At 40.4% G+C, this 21359-nt stretch overlaps 2 protein-coding genes across 2 annotated transcripts; both read right to left on the bottom strand.

Moving 5' to 3' along the window:
* Nucleotides 1–5: 5 nt before the first annotated feature.
* On the bottom strand, nucleotides 6–19078 carry LOC139307229 (C-Jun-amino-terminal kinase-interacting protein 4-like; the record flags this gene model as incomplete). Its single annotated transcript, XM_070931077.1, has 23 exons — nucleotides 18773–19078; nucleotides 14887–15007; nucleotides 12259–12329; nucleotides 12070–12158; nucleotides 11355–11505; nucleotides 9059–9145; nucleotides 7870–8005; nucleotides 7531–7624; nucleotides 7321–7442; nucleotides 6197–6208; nucleotides 5718–5732; nucleotides 5375–5432; nucleotides 5097–5249; nucleotides 4899–4950; nucleotides 4639–4769; nucleotides 4113–4169; nucleotides 2705–2869; nucleotides 2390–2519; nucleotides 1599–1688; nucleotides 1359–1475; nucleotides 1015–1201; nucleotides 669–884; nucleotides 6–20 (listed from the first exon to the last, which is right to left on the bottom strand). Coding segments are annotated over exons 1-23 (2569 nt in total), but the record flags the coding sequence as incomplete, so codon positions are not given.
* A 709-nt stretch (nucleotides 19079–19787) lies between these two features.
* Nucleotides 19788–21344, bottom strand: LOC139307228 (interferon-induced protein 44-like). The gene is made up of 3 exons (XM_070931076.1): nucleotides 21223–21344; nucleotides 21026–21126; nucleotides 19788–20891 (listed from the first exon to the last, which is right to left on the bottom strand). The coding sequence occupies exons 1-3, from the start codon at nucleotides 21263–21265 to the stop codon at nucleotides 20730–20732; spliced, it is 306 nt and encodes a 101-aa protein (XP_070787177.1). The 5' UTR covers nucleotides 21266–21344; the 3' UTR covers nucleotides 19788–20729.
* Nucleotides 21345–21359: the final 15 nt, after the last annotated feature.

Below are 21359 nucleotides of genomic sequence, written 5' to 3'. Positions count from 1 at the left end.
GGTCTCTCTGGACAGCTCAACTGTGGGCATCATGGATTATAGGGTTAATCAGGGGGTCAATGAATGATGCAGGAAAGGCTTGGGTGGATATTCCAACATACTGCAATATACAGTAACTTGTCCCTGATCATCGGGGTTGGGAGGAGTGAAGTATCTAGGGGTCTTGATGATGACTGAGGGTAGAGTAGACAAAGTTGTAAAATAACATTTCTAGTATCTCTGACATAATTATCATGGAAATTAAAGTAATTCTGATAGATTTAAAATGCTGCTTTTGCTCTTTATTGTAAACTCAGTCCCTTTGTTCATATCAGGATCCTGTAGGAATGTAAACCATATTTTTCCAGTAAGCTGATTGATCAATAGTCAGTCTGTTGACAGGTTTTGATCTGATCCTCTGAAGTTAATGTGCTCAGGAGGAGGTTAGCTGGGAAGCATAGGTTACCATGGTGATCTACCTCAATTAAATGTGAGCCAGCTTCGTGATACCGGAAAACCTGAGTTAAGGCCAAAGATAGCAAGCTAACTCACAAATATCACTAGAGATACAGGTCCCTGGTGGATGCTTAAGTTACAGCTAGTGGCCTGCATTGTGTTCGATGTAGCATTGTGGCAGTAAAACAAATAAGGACATACTCTATCAAAGCATATTCTCAGCAGAGAACTACCTGAGCCAGAGATGCCGCTGTGCTCAGCCGGCTGGTCAGTGACACCTGAGTTGGCCGTCTGGGGGATGGCGGTGGTCCCCTCAGCTGCCATGGCACCATCGCTGCCTGTTGAGCCCACGCTGGCCACACTGCCGGCCAGTGACACCCCGTCAACTTGACCAGCCTCCAGGTCTTGGGGTACCTCCTCACCTGCCGGATAATCAGTCTCCAACACACCTGAAAAAACAACACAAACAACCTTACAATCAAGATTCAGAGTTGATAGAATAGAAAATAAATGATGCAGTCATGACGAAGACAAAGAAACACAACACACACAAATAAACAATGTGACCACTTAGCCTACCTGGCACACTGGCAATGCAGACGACGTGGGTGTTGCAGGCGTAGAAGCTGTCGAGTAGGTCAGAGGGCTGACTGGCGTCCAGCACCATAACCTTGGTGGAGGAGTGGGTGTTGGTGCACACCCACACCCTACTGGACACCTCGTCCTGAAGGACCAGCTCCTTCTCCTGCTCCCCTTTCTCCTGATCCTGACAGACAACACAAAATCAGCCAACAGTCACGACAGAATTTAAACCAAAGTTGAGTGAAATATCAGTTTACACATTATAATAATATAATTTTTATAATAATAAAAAAAACCTGACAGGATAACCACAGCCTCTTCCTTACATTACTTACTCTTACCTTACTCTCTTGCTCCAACTGGTCCAGGCTACTCTGAGATCCCTTCGTCTGCTTAGTGAGCTCTGACGTGGGTAATGTCCTCCCCCCAGACAGGTTGACCCCTGCACCACACCACAGCTGGGGAACAGAGAGAGAAATTGGTGTAAATACTTAATTTTCTTCAGAATTTAAGGAAAAGTTCATAAAAGCAGATAGCCTGCTGCTTCTATTCAAGTGTTATCTAGTTGTTGACTTATGTACCTTCATAGAAGCATCTTTCTGATCCAGAGGTCTCAAGTATACTGGTACGGGTAAGTTCATTTTGTTCTCCACCTGTCCACCATTTGCCACCTGTTGAGGTACAACCAGCACATGCAAAAGACACAGGCTTTTAAAACAGATTTAGCGATAGGGTTTACATAAGTTTGATTTCAGTGTGTTTCCGACAATGCTTAATGTGCTGGTTTGTGTGTTTTGTTACACTACACTCAAATTGGACAATTTAAGTGTACATTTTCTTTTACAGGTACTAGGTTAAAACAAAATTAACTGTCCCTTTCTTACACACCCATGGGTACATTGCAAACAGGAAGTGCTAACTGCTAATTCAGTATACTTTTAAAAAGGTGCCAATTTACCAAAACGTAAACAAATATATACAAGGTTCAAGTTATAGCCCATAGCGTAACTCACTGACTCCATGGCAACATTGAACTTCCTGAACTGTAGTTCTTTGAAATCCCCTGGTCTAAGTGGAGTTTTAAATATTTGACATTTTGTCACATAAACATGAACACAGAGCTCATATAGGCACAGAAGACAAAATGACGGCTACGTTCATGAGTAAATCAAAAAATATTCTGCATTCAGTCCCCGAGAGTGCACAACTTCACCTAAACATTTACAATTTTCATTTTCACATTATGTGGACAATTCAAATAAATGTTAACTGAACCAAAAAATTGTCAGTCTTGAACATTACATCGGTAATCTAATGAAAAAACAGCCATACCTCCTCCCACATGAATCCTATTCAAACTTTCACTTCCCACCTTGTATTTGCTGGGCAGGCTCCAGCCATGTGCAGTGACTCGCCCATCCTCCTTCTGCATGTGGGCTTTGACCTGTCTGTACTGGGCTCTCTTCTGCTCTTTACGCGACGGCGAACTGCACTGATCCTTTCTACAAGGAGAGCAAAGGGAGTGAAATGTTATCAGCTAATTATTAAAAGGTAATCATTGAATTTCCCACTTATTTCTAAGGTTTTTGGATTTGTGTCAATTTTGGATTCACATTTTGAGCCTTTTTCATGTCCCTCAACATGATAAAGTACACCAAACTCACAGTCACTTGACTTCATTACTCACTCTTCATTGAGGAAGTCGAAAGTCTTGGACTTCTCTGTGGGGAACTGGGAGAAGGTGCTACTCCTCTTCACCAGACTGCCCGGGGCGTTATATTTCATGTTGGACTGCGACTCCACCTTCTTTATAGAGGGGCCACTGGAGGAGGAGCTAAACAGTCTGCTGAAGCTGCAGGTGGCGAAGTTACAGAAAACCAAGAGGGAAACAGAGCAGACAGGAGCGCAGGGAAAAAGCAAGGTAGGGGGTCACCAACCAACCAGACAACCAAGGAACTACCACCAACATTTACTGTACAGTGACGAAAAGCATGCCGGGAGTTGAGCACTTCCTATCAAATTTTAACTGGGTATTTGAACATCAATATTGTCAAAGTACTAACAAAATTGTGTCTTTAGCACCAAATGTCAACAGTATCTTAAGTATCAAGTTAGATAGTTTTACACTTTTACAAGATAGTCTTGTACTGAGGTGTAAGAAAACACAATAACCCCCAGGCAAATCTCTGTCAAAAGTAGCATATATCCCTGTATAAATTATGCATCATTTAAATTAGCATGTGTAAACAAAAGTTTGAATAAACAGATAAAAACATCACAGTTCAAAAAAAGCATTCAAATCATACTGTCCTGTAAAATACTTTCCATGCAGAAAAGATGGGGGAAACCTTGTTACAATATTAACATATTTCATTCAAATCCTAGCAGACTGAACACTGATGAGTCTCCATTGATTTCCCACCACTGACTGTTCGTGCTAAAACTGAAATCAAATAACATATAAGCTACTAGCTTAGGGCTTAATTTTGTTCATTATTTTGTTGATGCCCACTCAAATAAGCCTGATAAAACAAAGATAACACACAAAACTTGTTAAAGAATATAATAAAAAAGCATACTGATCTGCAGGTACAAGCTGACTTAAGACAGAACATGTACATGTATTTAGGCTGTACAGGGAACTCCGTTCCTCTTTAGCTTCTTATGAGCAGACAGAGTGGGAAAACAACAAAAAAGGCACACAGCAGGCAGGAGACAGGAAAGCCCGGGGGCACAAGGAGAGTCATGTCTGAACAGTTCATGATAACAACAACTGATGACTGCACAAAGAGAAAATATCATGGAGAAAAGACACATCAAAGTTGGATCCATTTTGAAATGGAGGAGCAGTTCTGTGTCAATGGAGGGAAAGAGAGAGGTTTGGCTAGGAGAAGGTTTATTATAAACCATCTTTACCTAATGCTGCCAATTCAATAGCACATCCCGGAAAAGATGAGGAAAAAAAACGTGTTTGAATATTTGAGAGAAAATGTCACAGGAGTTAACTCGGAATATGTGCGCTGACCTCAATAGGCCGTCGAAACTAAAGCCCAGACAAAGGTAGTTTTCAAAAAAAGAAATTTGGGAGGACTTACAACTGCCAGATGCTGGATTTCTTTTTTTCTGTGAGTGTTGGATTTTCTCTCGAGGCCCTAAAGAAGAGGACAAGATGATATCATGTTACCTGTCAGTTTGAAGACACAAGTGCAGGTTGAGGATGTCCTGCTGCTTCTTACATTTTAAAGGCAAAATCGGTTAAGTTCTTTTGTTGATATGTCATTACTGTATTCTTCTGTTTGGTTGGTGAAACACTAAGACGTTATCGTGGGTGGGAGGTGGTCTCCATGCTCTTTTACTGAAAAATGTTCAGTATTTTTGACAGCAGCAATACCTAATAGCTAACTTCAATTCAGAAAAGATTATAGTTATGGTTAAGTTATGGATTTCAGCTTTAAGACAGAAAAACAGCAGACATTATTCTCACAGAACAATTAGACACTGGGATTAAGTTTGTATGTGGTAAATATTATGAGTTAGAAAGACTTTGGCAGTGTGAGGTCATTTTCAATAATAACCACCAATTTGTACACATGTGAAAATTTGCCGTCCTTTGTTCTGTACCTGATCATCTCTGTCCACCGCACAGCTTCCTGCAGCTCCATCAGTCTCTCTTTGTACTGGTTCCTTTCCATCAGCACTCTGGCCATTTCCACTCTGGTGAAGCGCTTCCTCTGGGTGGAAGGTACGTCGCTCTGCGGTAGATTAAACCCACATGACGACACAGAAATACATTTATTATTGACAGATACAGGACAAACATACTGCATATGTATATTACATATATGTCTGTAATCTTAAACACTGTTGGGCAAAAAACTCACATCTTCTTCATCTTTAGTTTTATGTTTCACTTCCTCCACCTCTAGTCGCACTCTGGAAAAGACAGTTTATTACACATCCAAGATATACAGAAAATAAATGTAATAAAATCATTTTGCTATGTCCAGTTGTTATTTTACAATTTACAAGCACAGTGGTGGTAAACTGGTAAGTGCTACCTGCTGTGACTGTTGACTTACTTTTTGAGTTCCTCCTCCAGCTCCCTGTTCTTGTCCTCCAGCTTGGTCTTGGCCAGCAGCACGGCCTCCAGCTCTCCCTGCACCATCTCCTTCTCACAGGTCAACTCGTCCACCTTCAATATCAAGTCTTTATTCACCACATTCAGAGCATTCCTGGAAAGACGGTAACAAGGACATCTCAGCAAACTAATAAAATACTGTTGGCACATTTTAACTAGGACAAAGGGTTAAGAGGTAGCACATTTCAAATATCAAAGTACATTAAGTTTTGAACTTACTTTGTCTCAAGCAGTTGTGAATTCTCCTGAATGAGGTTTTCAACTTCCCGGCCCATTCCTGAACAGAATTGACGATGAAATTAGAATCTTTTTACATAAAAAAACAATTTGACAACAGGCTGCAGCAGTGTCTACATAAACACTACAGATTAAGATGCACCACTGTGGATTATTCTTACTAAAGTAAAATCCAACAAGGAACTACATAGGATGTGAAATATCTCTCTAGTGAGATATTTGTTACTGTAGGTTTCACAGTACAAGAAACTAGCACAACACACAAAACGCACAGCACGTCACATGACTGACAGGAGAAGGATGGATAGAGTGGGTGGGCTCTTACCAATCAAACTAAGGTCTGAGAAAACCATGCAATCCAAGTCAGGCGGAAAGAACAAGGCAGAGAGAGAGAGAAATGCGGATATAGTTTGAGACAGTGGAATGACCAAAATGATGAAGGAGCCAGAGCTAAACGTGTAGCTGTTGACTCCACAAGCAAAAGATGCTGTTGGGTCTCTAAAGCTAGTTAGATGTGACAATCGCAGCAGTACAGAGAAGGAAAACAGGAAAATACGAGGGCAAAAAAGGAATAATTCAAGCTGTAAAAAGAACAGTTAGGCCAACAAAGGAAGCATTGAACTCCATCATTCATGCACCAAACTTTGTCAAAAGTTGTCAAAAGTCAATTGTTATCCAACATAATGAAGAACAAGCTGTGAGCTGCAAGGATGGCGGATATGGCAGAAAATGACTAATGAGTGGAGGTCAAAGGGACATAACAGAATAATGTTTAGCTAAGGAAAGGTTTGAGGTCATACACACCAGAGTACTCCACTGGGATTATGGACAAAAGCCAGAGGATGAGATACGGGAGAGAGAGAGGTGATGTTAACATGGGTAGATGGCTAACACTGCGTATAACAGCTGGACCAAAGCAAGTGGTGTAGCAGTGCAGCAGACAGCAGGGAGTTACAATGAATTCAAAACTAGTATTATCAGAAGAACAACAGCTGCTAGCCAAATATAGTAGCAGAGTTACAGTAAAACAGATTTCTGGCCATTTTGAAAAAGCAGCGATTACAGATATAAGAAATATTCAGGGTCAATATGCAGTTCATTTGTATGTAAAACATTTCACTGATACAACAAGATAAACAGTTGTAGGGTTAGTTGTCTGATGTCATGTAATCTTTTCAACAAACTTTGCCAAAGAACAACAAGTAGGTATTATTTTCTATATCAGGACACCTAAAAGTGACTTATAAAGTATTATTGTACCATGGCCACTTACAAAATAAAAAAAAGATAGGCTGCTTAAAAATTGTATCTCTGAAATATCTTAAGTGCCATTGCCAATCACATTTTACCTCTGAGAGGGGGCTATCTTTTATTGATAACGTAGAGATGATTTCCACCAGGTAGAAATCCTTAGGGATGCTAACAATAACAGAAAGTGGGTATTGTTTGTGGCTTTATTAGTGGCCATAAGTTGCATTCTGTGTTTGTTTGGCTAATTTTTTTGCTTGTTAATTTGTTTGTGTTTTTAGGACAGAGGATGTAAGTCCTTAAGATGTCTCAATAGGCCTGTATAATTTTAATAGACACCCATCTACCAGCCAATTACAAACGAGTATTTTCCATGGCCATAGTATAATTGTCACAAATAACATTTAAATGCTTAATCTTCTCACAACATGCTAAACATTGGAAACATGAGCTTTTACAGAACCCATTATGTGTTGTAAATCCTCAAGTACCAGAGAAAGACACGGGTCAGTAGGTTTTTTTCACTCAAACATCATTGAGTCAATTCATAACTGAATCAAGACATTTCATACACACTACTCCAACACAATGCAGATGAAATATATTCAGAGGATCTGACATGATTGCAGCTACATTATTCTATTTCAGTGCTGTATTGTTCCAGTGAAGTTTTTACTCACCCAGCAGGTCGGCCCCTTCATCCACATCCCCTATGAGCCCAGTGCCGGCAGACGACAGCTCTTCAAACAGAGAGTCCGTATTGCGGTCAAATGCCATGTTCTCAATTCCTTTAGTAGGAGTACTAAAAGAGCAATAACAAGAGGGGGTTGATGTTTTGCTACCTGGTGAAACTTTGTTTTAAAGTGACCTCTGCATGTTCTCTGTACTACCTGCTGGGCTTGTATCCAATGAGATCCATGTCCAACTCAGGGGTGGACTCAATGATGTCCTGCACATCTGAGTTCTCCTCATTTTCAGGCAAACCTGCGTGAGACACAGCACATGCCAGAATACCAAAGAGAAGGAAGGGTATTGTATGTGAGTGACTGGGACATTTACAGATTAAAGTCACACCTCAACAGCATAAATGCTGTATGCCAAACCCTTGTGTCATGTACTGTATATAACTGTATATGAAAAAAGAGAAACGCAGTCAGATCACCAGGACTAATGGATGACTAATTGATGAGATTCTGTAACTAGTGCTGTTTCATGATGTTTGACCTTACCCACTGATATGGATCTGGTCCCCGGTGCAGCCTGCACCTCCGTGCTCTTACTGTTCCCATCTTCCCTCTCCACGTCCGAGGCCGTGGTAGACATTGGTGTGGCCGACTTGGAGCCGGTGAAGTCCGACAGCTCATCCTGTAATGAAAAGCAATATTTACACAAAGCCATTCAAAGTCAAGGGTCAAAATGACTAGTAGACCTTCAAAGAACCAGTGCCAATATGAAAAAAGGGAAAAACGTACAGAACACATAAGGACCACAAAGAACACAACAGCATAACAACACAGTTTACGATCTAACAGGTTAACATGGTTGGACAGGTTGAAAGTGCTAATCACAAGCTAGAGGTCACTACATTCACTACACATGCAGTATAATAGAAGACACAAGAGTCAAAAACATCAGGAAATCTAAAGAAATACTATGAATTAACATTAAAAAGAAAGAACCTTGAAACACTAAACAAAGTTGTGGATGCAGCAGCACGGATTTGCGGGGGGGCTTCACACAACATCAATTGAAATTAAATATGGCCACAATGGGAGCTGCAACTCTACCGCTGGTACACAACACGCAACACACAAACCCACACACGATTCGAAAACTAAAAGCTGAACAGAGACTAAAAGTATAAATCTACTGGACATCAGATCTGAAATCACACAACTACAGCATTAAAAGACAGAATGCTACTTAAATGTATGATGCTATGTTATTGTATAATGAGTGATCAGACATGTTACTGTTAAGGTAAAGAAGATCTGCATGAATGAAACAAAAATACAAAGAAGCATGTGAAATATAAAACTCATGCATTTTAACTGAAAAACGAATTAGAGGCCAGATGCAACCACGCTGTCAGTGATTTTAAAAGATGAATAATTTACCAATTCCATCCTTCACACAGCTGACTGTTGTGTGCACATAGATTTTGAAAGACCCCAATGTAGCCTTCGCACAGGACATGGTTGCATGTAGCACAATCTAGCACAGGTGGTCTGTGAAGTGATGGTCTATAAAATGCACAAAGTGAGAGGCGGCGCTTTTGAAAAGATGAAACAGCATAGTGGAGGAGACTACTGAAGCCCACACACACGCAAACACAAACACTGTGCTGTCCACAGCCAATGCAGGCGTGCTGCTGCTGCCGCCACCGGCACTTCTGCCAGCCGCCACTCATCCAACTACCTTGCAGTCGTCTGCCAGTGAATTCCCCCAAGAAGAGTCCTGCGCACTCTTACCCTCCCTTTCCTTTGGGGGGTCGACAAAGTCCAACTGCTTTGGGAGGGGAAGAGTAAGAATGAAGCTCACTTGTGCAGAAGCAGCAGAAATGCATACACCCCAAAGTGTGCATGTCTGTGAAGTGGATGGAAAAGTATTATCGTATGTGACAAGGTATGTATATGCAGGTAAGCAGGTGGGTGTGGGTGTGGGTGTGGGTGTGGGTGTGTGTGTGTGTGTGTGTGTGTGTGTGTGTGTGTGTGTGTGTGTGTGTGTGTGTGTGTGCTTTATTGCTTGCAGTCTCAACTAGACAGTCTACACTATGAGCTAGCCCCAACAGATTAATCTGTAATCTGGTTTTTGTTCATCATTTTCTGTATATAAAATAAATAAAATAGTATAAAATAGTGACTAAAGCTAACAATTGTAGAAACAATAAGTTAATCGATTAGTCGATCAACAGGAAAAATAATCTGCAATTATTTTGATAATCAGTTAATAGTTTCAGTCATTTTTCAAGCAAAAAGGTTCTCAATTGTGGAGATTTGCTGCTTTTCTTTGTCTTGTGTGATACTGAAGACATCTGATGAGGTCATTTTGGTCTGTAAGAAATTGTGATGTATTCTTCACTATTTTCTGACAGTTATCATTATTTGCTGCCCTAACCAAATTGCTCAAAATCTAAGCATTTGTAAACTTGCAGCCAAGTCATCTATTTTTATTTATTGATTTTCACTTAATAAAGAAGTAAAAGTATTGCTCCCCTGACCTGAGCTCCCCTTTAAGTGACACTGCTTTGTAAAAGTCCCTTTGAATGAAGCAAAAAGAAATGATTTAGAAAATGTAATTATGCCAGTTTTAAAGGCAATGGGATGGTCTTGCTTATATGACTCATATTGTGGATGGAGATTAGATCATGGCTGGCATGCGGGCATATTCACGTTATTAACCTGTCGTTCCTTTTCACTTGAAACGCCTCCTACACCAATAAATAAATATGACATCTCTGCTTAAATCTAAGAGCCTGTGTGCATATCAAAGCCGCTCGTGTTCAAAAGGCCATGGCTAAACAATAACCATCCTGTAGCACTGATTACATAAGAGCCAATCACATTCCAGCTAGCCCCTTTCTCCCTCAGTGACTGGCTGCGAGCCATACAGCGGCATCACTCCCATCATGCATCGCGCCACAGAGCTGATGTCCCAGTTTTAACAAAAACGCAGAAGTGGGATGAATTAACATTGTCACCCTCCAGGTCCTAACTGCCACAGATAACCCACACACCAAACACATTTAGAGTACCAGTCACTGTTTCACAGAAACCAGCTTCATTTTAGTTGAGAGAACATAACGACGAATATAATGTCTATGTTAGAAGAATGTCTTGTGTTGTCAGTAGTATTTAAAAGCAGTTTAACATGATTTGAATCACACATCACATGATGAAGCTCAATATTATGATTAGCATCAAATAGAAAACTGCTGCTATTTATTCATGTGATACATTTAATGATCTCCTCTGACTGCTGCACCAGGGGAACAGACACGTCTGCATATTCATCAATGGCCAAAGAGGAGGATGTCTGAAAACAGAGACAGCCTTGTCAGATGCCTACTAAAATTTGCCTACACGCCCAAGTCTTATCAAAGGCTCTCTATTTTTAAATTGAGCCAAAGCCAAAACTCCTCTATCTTCTAGCACTGGCAGGAGGGCTGGAAACACGGCCAGGAAATGGGATTAAAGCAATCATATCATTCTGAATATTTTATGCATTTTTTTATGTTTGTATGCTGTTGACACTCAATTTGATCAAACAGCTAACAGAGTAGATAACAGACAGTATTTAATATTCAGGTATCAAATAATTTCAAGCAAGTGAAAAAAATGTTGTGGACTGAGTAATGATGGCATCACGCTACACGTTATTCTTTAATCATTTAAGATTATCATAATTCAGACTGGACAACCAGAATTAAACATGTCACCATTTACACAACTGACACTGAGGAAAATAATGAGGACACAGTCAAAATAATCCTGTCTGGGTTTTTGTGTCTGGACTTCAAAGACATGGCATTATTTGTCTTTTACTATGCTACACTGCATGTCTGATGCTCATTTTCATTCCAAACTGCCCACGTCAGTATAAGGCTGATATCATGTAGTCTGAACCAGACATGAGTTTATTCTTTGAAGGAAAATCACCCTGGAATAACTAACTGTGATAAAAGCTCACACGGAGGTGTCATTCACAAACCTACCTTCAGACTGGTGTTGGAGCGTGGTTGTGATGGGTCGGTGAACCTCCAGCCCTCTGTGCCCAGTGTCTCTGCCCTGGCCTGGGGGTCCGGGGTTAGCAGAGACACCCCACCAGATGATGGGAAGATCCCCAAAGAAAGAGGCCGCTCTCTCCTGGAGTCACAAGAAAAAAAGTTTTTTGTCAGAGGCACAATTCACAAATCTTGTCTCAGTTGAGCCCTTGTTAACCACTAAGTGTTTGCTTAGTTCTTGATTTTTGGTTGAAGTTAATACAATAGCAGAGCTGAAAAACAGCAAAATGCTTCTTGATAAATAATTGTGAAACCACAAAGATCAGACCTACTATAAGTTCACATAAAGTTGTTCACAGGTTTGTCCATAGGTTTGTCCATAGTGTTATATGCCTTAGTAAGATAGAGTTCTTCCACGTGTTTCTTATGCAGCATTCATGTCACGTAATTACGGTTTTCCGACTTGTAAATAGCGTTCCTGTCAACATCCAACATCCAATTAATTACAACTGGGAAATTCAGATTTTTGTAGAAGCTCTGATATGTCTGTCTAAGCACTTATTAATATGAAAGTGTCTGAAAACTATACAAAATATGGACAAATATGCTTCACATCAACAAAAGTCTGTCAATCAATGTAATTAAATCCAAATTTAAAGGATATGGTGTTATGTTGTCAATAGAAACGTATCTGTTGTGGTCTTACCTGACTCGGCCAGCCATGCTCGACTCTGAAGTCTCACTAATCTGCTGCATTTTGATCCTCTCTACGTGCTCCATATAATTATGAATCATCTGCAGAAATCAAACCAAAGACCCAGTAGTAGTCATGAATGTTGTCAATGATTACAACTCGACAACATTTCTGTCTTTCCTTCCTTCCTCTCCCTCTTACCTCTGTGTGTCGCTGATGGAGGGAGTTGTATTCCTTCTTGAGATCCAATTCACGTTCTTCTAACCTGCCAACTGAAACAGATTACAACACAAGCTCAGTTTAAGGTAGTCAAATTACAAGGTGCAAGACAAAGATCATATAAGATCAATGAAAAGAATAAAAACAAAAACCAGGCGTAAAAATCCCAAATCTTGCAAGCAGGGTCTGGACCACAAAATTCTTACCAATAAAACAATACCTATGTAGCAACTATATGTGTATATGAGATATACATTAAAGGAATAGCTTGAAATTTTTCAAAATACGCTTATTTGCTTTCTTGTCAAGAGTTAAATCAGACGATGTCATGACTCTCATGTCTATACAGTAAATATGATATGCTGGTTAGCTTAGTTTAGCATAAAGACTGGAAACAGGTTGAAACAGCTAGCCTGACTCTTTCCAGGTAATAAAGTCTATCTACTTGCACCTCTAAAGCTCAGTAAGTAATGTTCTAGTCTATTTCTTTCCCGGGAGCAGTAACCGAGGTCCAGCACATAAGATCTCGTAAAACAGCAAATCATCATTTTCATATTTTGATTTCTGTGGATTAAACAAACGGGACATAACATTTATATGTCAAAAAGTGACTAACCAGCTGCTGGCGGTAGCTTCATATTTACTGTACAGATATGAGTAGTATCAATCTTCTCAACCCTCCACCAGAAAGCAAATTTCCCAAAATGTCACACTAGTCCTTTAACTTTTAGACCTTAATTGTACGTCACTGTAGTACAACCCTGCACATACAAAAGAGTGAACATATCCCACTTGCATAATTTTGCTCTACCGGGCAGGCACTGTGACTATGCAGGCAGGGTAATCTCAATCAAATGTTGGGCCAATTTATGAAGTGACAAAAACACCTAATCCCCTATTACCGCGTCAGGTCGAGCCTGAGGTACACAGACAGCTACATATACAGTATGAAGCCTGGATACTATCAATTACAGCAGCTAAAGCTTCTGCATGTTGTGTGATGATGTCTCGCCTACGTGCGTACTTTGACATCACCGCGGAATTTCATTTTGCTATCATGAGTCATCAAATTCACGGAGACACGTAATGAAGTGAAGTGAGACAGGCTACACACAGGGGAGACAGCTGAAGTAATCCCTCCTGCGTGTTCATATTAGTGATGCGCACATTCAACAAATCACTGTGAGGAAAGGCTGAACGTGCAGCTGAACATTAAGGCAATGATACTGATTGATTTCATTATTTATTTACCTAAAAAGCTGTTTAAAAACTGACATAACTATATCTTTATTTCTGTTATATCCACTAACAGGATATGTAATACAAAACAACAAGATAGAAATGCCAACTGTATCATTTCCCTGATCTGTGTGGCAGCTGCTTGACAACCCATTAAGGTCCATTTAATACAATGTCATAAATCTGCTGGGAAGCCAAGAGGGTGAGATGTGTGTCTGTGTATAAATCTTCATCATCAGATTGTTGGATGCCTTTTGCTTGACCAATGCAGTATAACGTGCTGTACAAATATTAACCAATGATAGAGAATTTATTTAACCAGGAAAGGGCCTCACTGAGATTACAAATCTCAGTCTGTTGGTACAGATGAACGAATGGTACTTAGAGTTTCAAATGTCCCTAATGGGAGTGCAGAACAGCAACAAATAAAATACACAACCAAAAACAAAACAAAATAAATTATTGGTCTCTTCAATGTCAGGCGAGTGAAAATAAAGACAAGACAAAAGCAGGAGAATGGCTTAAAAAATCTAAGCTACACTGTCGTTGCCTACTAACTGGGGTCACAGTAGCTGTGGACTCTGTCCTAGAAGCCTCAATCTGCTCAGGTGCTGCAACATACAGTGATGAATGAATGATTTACTATTCACTGGGAGTGGCAGAGGGTTGACTGAACCAAGGGAGCGTGTACACTAAAACCAAACAGGGCTGATACTTGATTATGACTGATAATGTAACGAAATTACAAAATGATTTACATTTAATTTTCAAGAATAAACCAAACACTGAGTTTCTTATGTTTGCCTTCTTAAAGCTTCTGCCGAAAGTGAGATATGGAAGAAATTCATGTTGGCATTTTCTTCCCCCTCACAGCTTTGTATGAATGAGGGATTCACTTTAACCAGCTGTGCTGCTTTGCCACGAGATACTGGAGCAGTCATTGTGTGAATCCGCTATTTCCAACAAGACACAAGTTAAGAGCCAATCACTTTCCCTCCATTCCTTAATCCACCAATAAGATGGGTGGTAATGCACTGCCGCATTAGGAGGATGGGTATAACAGAAATCCTATAATCCCATTACTGTTACCCCCACGAAGAGTGTAAGTGTGTGTGCAGGGACAGAAAGCCATGAGAGAGACATCAAACAAGTGAGGAAGATGATACGAAGAGAGTAAAAAATAGCAAAAGCTGAAGGGAGAGGAGAATAGCCTTGTACATGGGAACAGACTAATAAGAAATCATGCTGAGACATAATTTAATTTTCATATCAATGAATGGATGTTTCTCCATAACACAACAGAGAACAGTAACAGTGAGAAGAATTACACAAACGATCAAGTTTTGCAAACGTGTGTGCGTTTGTGCTTACTCTGGTCTGCGTAGTTCTTGATCTTGAGTTCCAGTTGTCGGGAGTGGGACTCCATTCTGTCCACATGGTTCTGCAGGTCCTTCTTATCCTGTTCATGAGTGTCCTCAAACTCAATGAACTTCTACTCAGGAACGCATACACACACGCACGCACACACGCACGCACACACACACGCACACAGAGCTTGATCAGACTCACAGGCACTTGATCCCAAACCCATCAAAACTCATTTGCTATTAATAGTCTGATGCTGTTTAAAGTGACAATTAGAGTTATTTTTTCTCATTTCTTAATATAGTAGTTCTGTTACCATGGTTACCAAGATGCTGTATCTAAACATGAGTGTGCTATTGATGTTACTATGGTAATGAAACCATTAATGCATCAGCTGTTTTTTTTTCTATACTTGTATGAAACACATAACCAGTATTAGTATAATAATGTATTCGGTGTTTTACACAGTTAAACCTGAAATTATTAGAAGAATCGATCAGAAGAGAAAGAAATCAGCTATTATTTTAATAACCAATAAATTGTGTAATTCATTTTTCAAGCAAAATAGTTGAAATATTGCCAAACATTCTGTGAATGCAGCTTCTTACATGAAGTTGTGATCAGCATTTTTTTCACTACTTTGTGACATTTCATAGAATCAGTTCATAGATTTAAAATTATCAGCAGATCAATAATGAAAATAATCAATAGTTGCAACCCTATACACACACACACACAGTGTGTTACATAATAGCACAGACCACGTGTGCCACTGTGGCATAACTTTCCACAACATGTATCAAGGTGATGGATGTAAAAATATTTCTGAATCAGGATTACAGGGACAGGATCGTGACTTATAGGTTCATCTGGAAATTCCGGTTCTTCCCAGTCCCCTTCTAGGCGGACCACTGAGTGGGAGTGTGTGTGTGTGTGTGTGTGTGTGTGTGTGTCAGCGTCCACATCCTGTCCAGCTAAGCAAGCCAAGGCCCTAATGTGGCTGCCCTTCCTCCTCTGGACGCACAAGTCTTACTCTACTTTGATGTATAAAGACAAGTCACAGTCGGCTGGGCAGTCTGTTATTCTGCGCTTCATGACTGAAAAATAAAAAACCAATCTTAAGATTAAATGTATCTTTTGCATCAGAAACATTGTGTTTGCTGCAGACTTGAAGTGGCCACTACAGAGTTTTCATTCAGGCTTGCCCAGTTCAAATGTTGTGTTGAAACAATTAAACGTTAAATGTTGTAGAGATGAAACAATAAACTGATTAGTCACTCGATAGAAAATTAATCAGGAACAATTTTGAAAATCCATTAATAATTTACATAGCCTAATTCTATGGGCAAAAATGCCCAAAATTCACTGGTTTCAGCTTCTTAAATGTGAATATTTGCTGGTTTTCTTTTATGATAGTGAGCTGAATATCATTGTTTTACACTGTCAGTCAGACAAAACAAGACAACTGAAGACGTCACATTGAACTCTGGGAAGTCTCGATGGGCATTTGTGCTATTTTCTGACATTTTGTGGACTAAACAATAAATCAATCACTTGAGAATATAATCTTTGAAAATAAAAGTAATAATTAGTTACAGCTCATAAAAAGCAAAAATACGTTGGAAATCCCATGGTCATAAAGAGCAATGATTGATGGCATAGATGCATCTAACTAAAACGGCAACCACAGTGCAGAAACTGGAGAAGGCTGCAAATTAGTTTTAATGATCTGAACAGCTGGTCAGAAGCCTCAAACTCAAGGATTTCCACACAGTCATCAATATCATAAGTCATTTGCATTGTTTAATGTAATGTCTATGTCTTTAAATTACATTACAGACTAGAGGAAACAAGGTTGTAATAACAACAGAGCAGGCACGATGATGATGATATATATCTGTTTCATGTCTGTGTGAAATCTATAATGAGTTAAAAAGCAATGACTGGTCAATCCAGCCAGTAAAAGGTCTAACAAAAAAAAAAGTCACTACATGTGAAAGCTTGAGCTGTTCTTCTCATCTGGAAGCAGCCTCCTAAAAAGAAATGTGACACCCTTCACTACTCTGGAAATGTGGGGGGGGGTCCGTCTGTGACACTATAATTTGACACTTAAACCAAAAACAAAAGGGAAATAAATGTAAAAATGCAGTGGGGGGACGTTCCCTTCCCGCTAGTTTCTGACAAAGAATCACATGACCTGGAAGTAATGCCTTGCCTCTCCAACAGGCTCCGCGTAACCCTGCTCACTCCTCCTCAGGGGTTTGGACAAAGAGTCTTTCCCAGGACAACCCCGTAAACACCTGTGGATTTCTACCCTACACAATATGTTACTATAACAATGAAGGATACACTAGTATTGTCAGTGCACATGTGCATGAGTGTTTGTGTGGCCGGCTGTCACACTGCTTCAGTGTCACTGTGTGTACGAGAGGTCTACATGTCCTCAGCATACTGGGCTCGTGTCCCTGCTGTCCCGATGCCCTGAGTCAAAGAAGCAAGCTGGGACAGAAGGTCCGAGTCACATCACATCGCCCTTCATACAAGAAGCTCAGTGCCAGGAGGCAGCAGATTCACACATGTAAACCACACACATCAGGCATCACCCACACCAAAACACAACCCTGACACACACACACACACACACACACACACACACACACACACACAATGTCTGATCAGGTAATGAGTGAGATCTTTTGCTACAAAATGCAGCCATTTGGTTGCTGCTTGCTCCACGTCCTAAACTTTGTGTAGCAGCAGATGCTGACTTGATTTCATATTTGTTACTTCAAAAAGGAGGCACTCAAAGTCAGTTTACTTGTCATGAGGAGCACTACCCAGCCTGTGAAAACAGTTACATAACGTCTTCTGTGGCTCTGGAGAAACTTTCTAATACCTGAAAACTATCTATAATTATCTCATTTTGAACAGAAAGACGGTGTCATAAACTGAAGGTATGGTATTTGAAAAAAATGTGGGCATTTACCGGGCATGAAGAGTCTCAAGAGAAAGGCCATCAAATGTAGGATCCAGAGTTTTTGCAGCTTCAACCATACTAAGGGCATCAACTTATACCTTTATTTGTCTTTATGGAAGCACACGACTGAAGTACTGCTTTAAGAGAGAGAAACTGACTTCAAACTATAGTTTATGGTCAGTGGATAAACAGCATGACATCCATTTGCTCTGTCAACCAATTTAACATGCGGTTAAGTGAAAACGGAGGTGAAATGGGCTGATATTTTCATTTCTAGACAGCTTTTGACAGCATGACAACATCATATCTGACCGAGTGAGTTACTGATTGTGTGGGTGACGGTATGGCTAAAGTGCTTTGCTAAGGGGCGACGGGTGGAAATGATGACCTGCTGGCAGTGAAGGGTGTTGGTTTTTTAATTTATGTAACACATGATGTTGCCCCCCAAAATGCTGAGTCACTTCACCTGCTGTGTCTTCAGTCGGGGTCTCACGGGGCTCAGACGTGACTTCACTATCTGATGCAATAGGCGAGCTGACAGATTATAGGTGTGTTTGACAGAGAGAGGTGGTTATGTTTAGCTTGTTAGGACGATGCCTCTGTTGAGGCAGTGAGTAAGAAATCCCATCCTTGGATTAGAGATACAGTGTTATGTCACTGAGCAGACACACAGCTGATACAAAGAGAGGGGCCATTTCAACCTGAGGTTAGCCACGACACTGCCTTGTTTACATGCCCAGTGAGCACCATGGCAGGACGGACTGGATGCTGCCGGGCCACGTGTATAGGTTAATTCACCGCACGGGGATGCTGGAAGGACAAAAACACCGGAGGCAGCCTCCATTCCTCCCCCAAAAGGATGCTGTCGACCATCCCAGTGCCGTCCCCCGTCCCCCCCAGCTCCATTCAACTCACCTCCTCTGCGTGTTTCCTCAGCGCTTTCTCCCGCTCGTACTGGGTGATGAGCTGCTCGTTGTCCTCCTTCAGCAGCTCCAGCTCCACTTCGTGCTCCTGGTTCTCCAAGAACACCGAGTCCAGGTTCTCCAGCACGGCCACGACGAGCGGCATCAGCTCCTTCACCACGTCCTCGTCGTATTTACCGATAAGCCTCTCGAACTCGCGGTAGATGGAGCTGGCCAGGCCCGATACCCGCTCAGACATCATCGCTGATGTCCCCGGGTCGTCCTGGTACACAACTCCGTCTTCCAGCTCCATTTTAGTCCTCTCCCTTTCAGCAAACAGGACCTATGTAGGTTATTCCACGTTAGCCCGCCACTATGAGCACCGTTACCCGCTTAACTGAAAGCAGCGTTTCTTCAAATAAACGTACACATTGAGGACATTACACGGCTGGACTATTACGATGCAAGATAGGCTACGTGGATTTCTTCCTCTTTTTCCCTCACTTGTCCCATGCTGCCTTCAGGTGCTCTTCCAAAGCGTCTACTTCCCAGTTTCACTTAAGGGCCACGGTTTATTAAGTCAGTTTATTTTGTTTTTTTATCTTGTGGGAATAAAAAACACTCATTAAATTCCCATATTTTTGTAATGCTTTGTTCTTAAAGAATCACGAGCTGTTCAGTATTGGTATCAGTATTTTTTTCATCCTGTTGGATGTGGGAATTGCAACATTTCCGGCAGTACATGAAGGCACCATCACAACAGCTGAGTTGTTGACTAGATCACGTGATGACGTCACATCATACTAACAACGTCAGATTATTTGCACAGACACACTGTATTGTAAACACGTCTTACTGAATTATTTTCAAGCTTAATACGAGGGGAAACTACACAATAATAATAAATTCCTGAAAGGAATTTTGTCAGGAAATATAAAAGATTTTCACATTTGTTGAGTGAAAATACATTGAGTAATTCCTTTTGCTTTTTAAGAAATCTTTATTAAATTTTAACAAAGCAAATACACAGTAAAACAGCCACATATAGAAACACACATAAACACATATAACATACAGCAAAAAATTACCAAGCATACAATACAAATTATGAAAAGGTTCTTTCTGTCAATGTCCAGGATGTTCCATGGCAGGATGTGTTTTTTGTCCAGGGTTCTCCTCCTCCCTTTTCCATGTGGGGTCATTTTCATTGACAAACACCTCTAATGGCACTCTGCCACGCCCTCTAATGGACAGACATGTATTACACTTCAAGCCTCAGTTTAGTTTTGGGGTTTTCTTGAAAAGTGTTATTGCGTTACCACTGTCTGTATCACATAATATTTGTAAAAAAAAAACAAAACACAAGACTGTTATATAATGTAGCAAAGTGCAGGAGAAGTCCTGCCAATCACTTCTAAGGGATTGTATTACAACATTGTCTACTGTGTGGACTAGACGGAATAAAATAAATGGAAACTTAACAGCAGTACTGTAGCACAATAGGAAATAGAAAATGCTGTTGGAACAACAGGTACATTATATGTAACCATATAATATAATAACCGTAGTCAAAATGAGTTTCACTTTTAAGCCACATTCAGCCCAGTTTCAACCAACATTACATTTAGTCTTATGTCATTTAGTCATTTATGTCTTTTGATCTGCTAATCACCAGATTCATGATTACTGGGTGACTGCGACACCAGAAATTACCACCTGAGTCAACAAAGCATAGCTAACGATATAATGACCCAAAAAATTCAAAATGCACTGTGAGAGTGAGTTACTATATTCAGCAAGGTAAAATACAGAACAGGTTATAAGATATCTTACAGCAGACAATATATGCATTCAATGCTTGCAAATTAAAAACCAAAAGGCGATATTGCCACTTTATGTCATTTCCATGCATATTGTATCACACACACTGTGATAAAGCAAGATTTGCCTCTACAGTATGTACTGTAGGTCTACAGGCTGTTGACAAAGTCTTCTCCAAAGTTAATCATGTGTCTCAGTGCACTCAGTATCATTATATCAATGTCATCATCTGGGTCAATCTCTGAGTGGTAGTTCTTCACAGGAAAGATGCAGTACAGTGGAATACCCAGCCACATACTTAGATCCTCCATCTAAATTTGAACAATTTGACAGAAATGACAGCAAATGGCTGATCAAAGGAGATGTTTGTGTCAAAAGATTAAAATGTAAAATGAAGTGAATAACAACTCTCTTCAGACTCATAAAATCACCAATAGAAACCTACCTGTTTCTTCAGGTACTTGCTCTTGTACACATTCTTTATGTCTGCTTTGACCTCTGGACAGGCTTCATCAATATGGGTGAGAATAGCCAGTTGGGGAATCCCTGCCAATACAGAGCCGAACCCGAGTCAGTCAAGATAATGTTTGTCAGGTTATTTGGTTCAACTTATGAAATCCAACAATTAACCCAAACCCTTACCCATGTCACTGGCTGCAAGTCTGACATCCCTCATCTTACTCATATGCTCAGAACTCAGTATGTTTGATGTGCAGGCAGAGATGACACAAACCAGAGCATGAACTTGGTCATTTAGAGTAGAGTTTCTGTTGTAGTCC

Source organism: Enoplosus armatus, unplaced genomic scaffold (assembly GCF_043641665.1).
Source record: "Enoplosus armatus isolate fEnoArm2 unplaced genomic scaffold, fEnoArm2.hap1 Scaffold_275, whole genome shotgun sequence".
Lineage (NCBI taxonomy): Eukaryota > Metazoa > Chordata > Actinopteri > Centrarchiformes > Enoplosidae > Enoplosus > Enoplosus armatus.
This window is presented reverse-complemented; position numbering and strand designations above follow the sequence as displayed.

Bases quoted from the DNA above. Each gene is read 5' to 3' on its own strand.
- LOC139307228 (XM_070931076.1), bottom strand. From the start codon at position 21,265: ATGAGTAAGATGAGGGATGTCAGACTTGCAGCCAGTGACATGG. The intron at 21,127-21,222 runs GTAAGGGTTTGG...CTGTATTGGCAG, and splicing joins ACTTGCAGCCAGTGACATGG to GGATTCCCCAACTGGCTATT. The intron at 20,892-21,025 runs GTAGGTTTCTAT...GTTCAAATTTAG, and splicing joins GCAAGTACCTGAAGAAACAG to ATGGAGGATCTAAGTATGTG.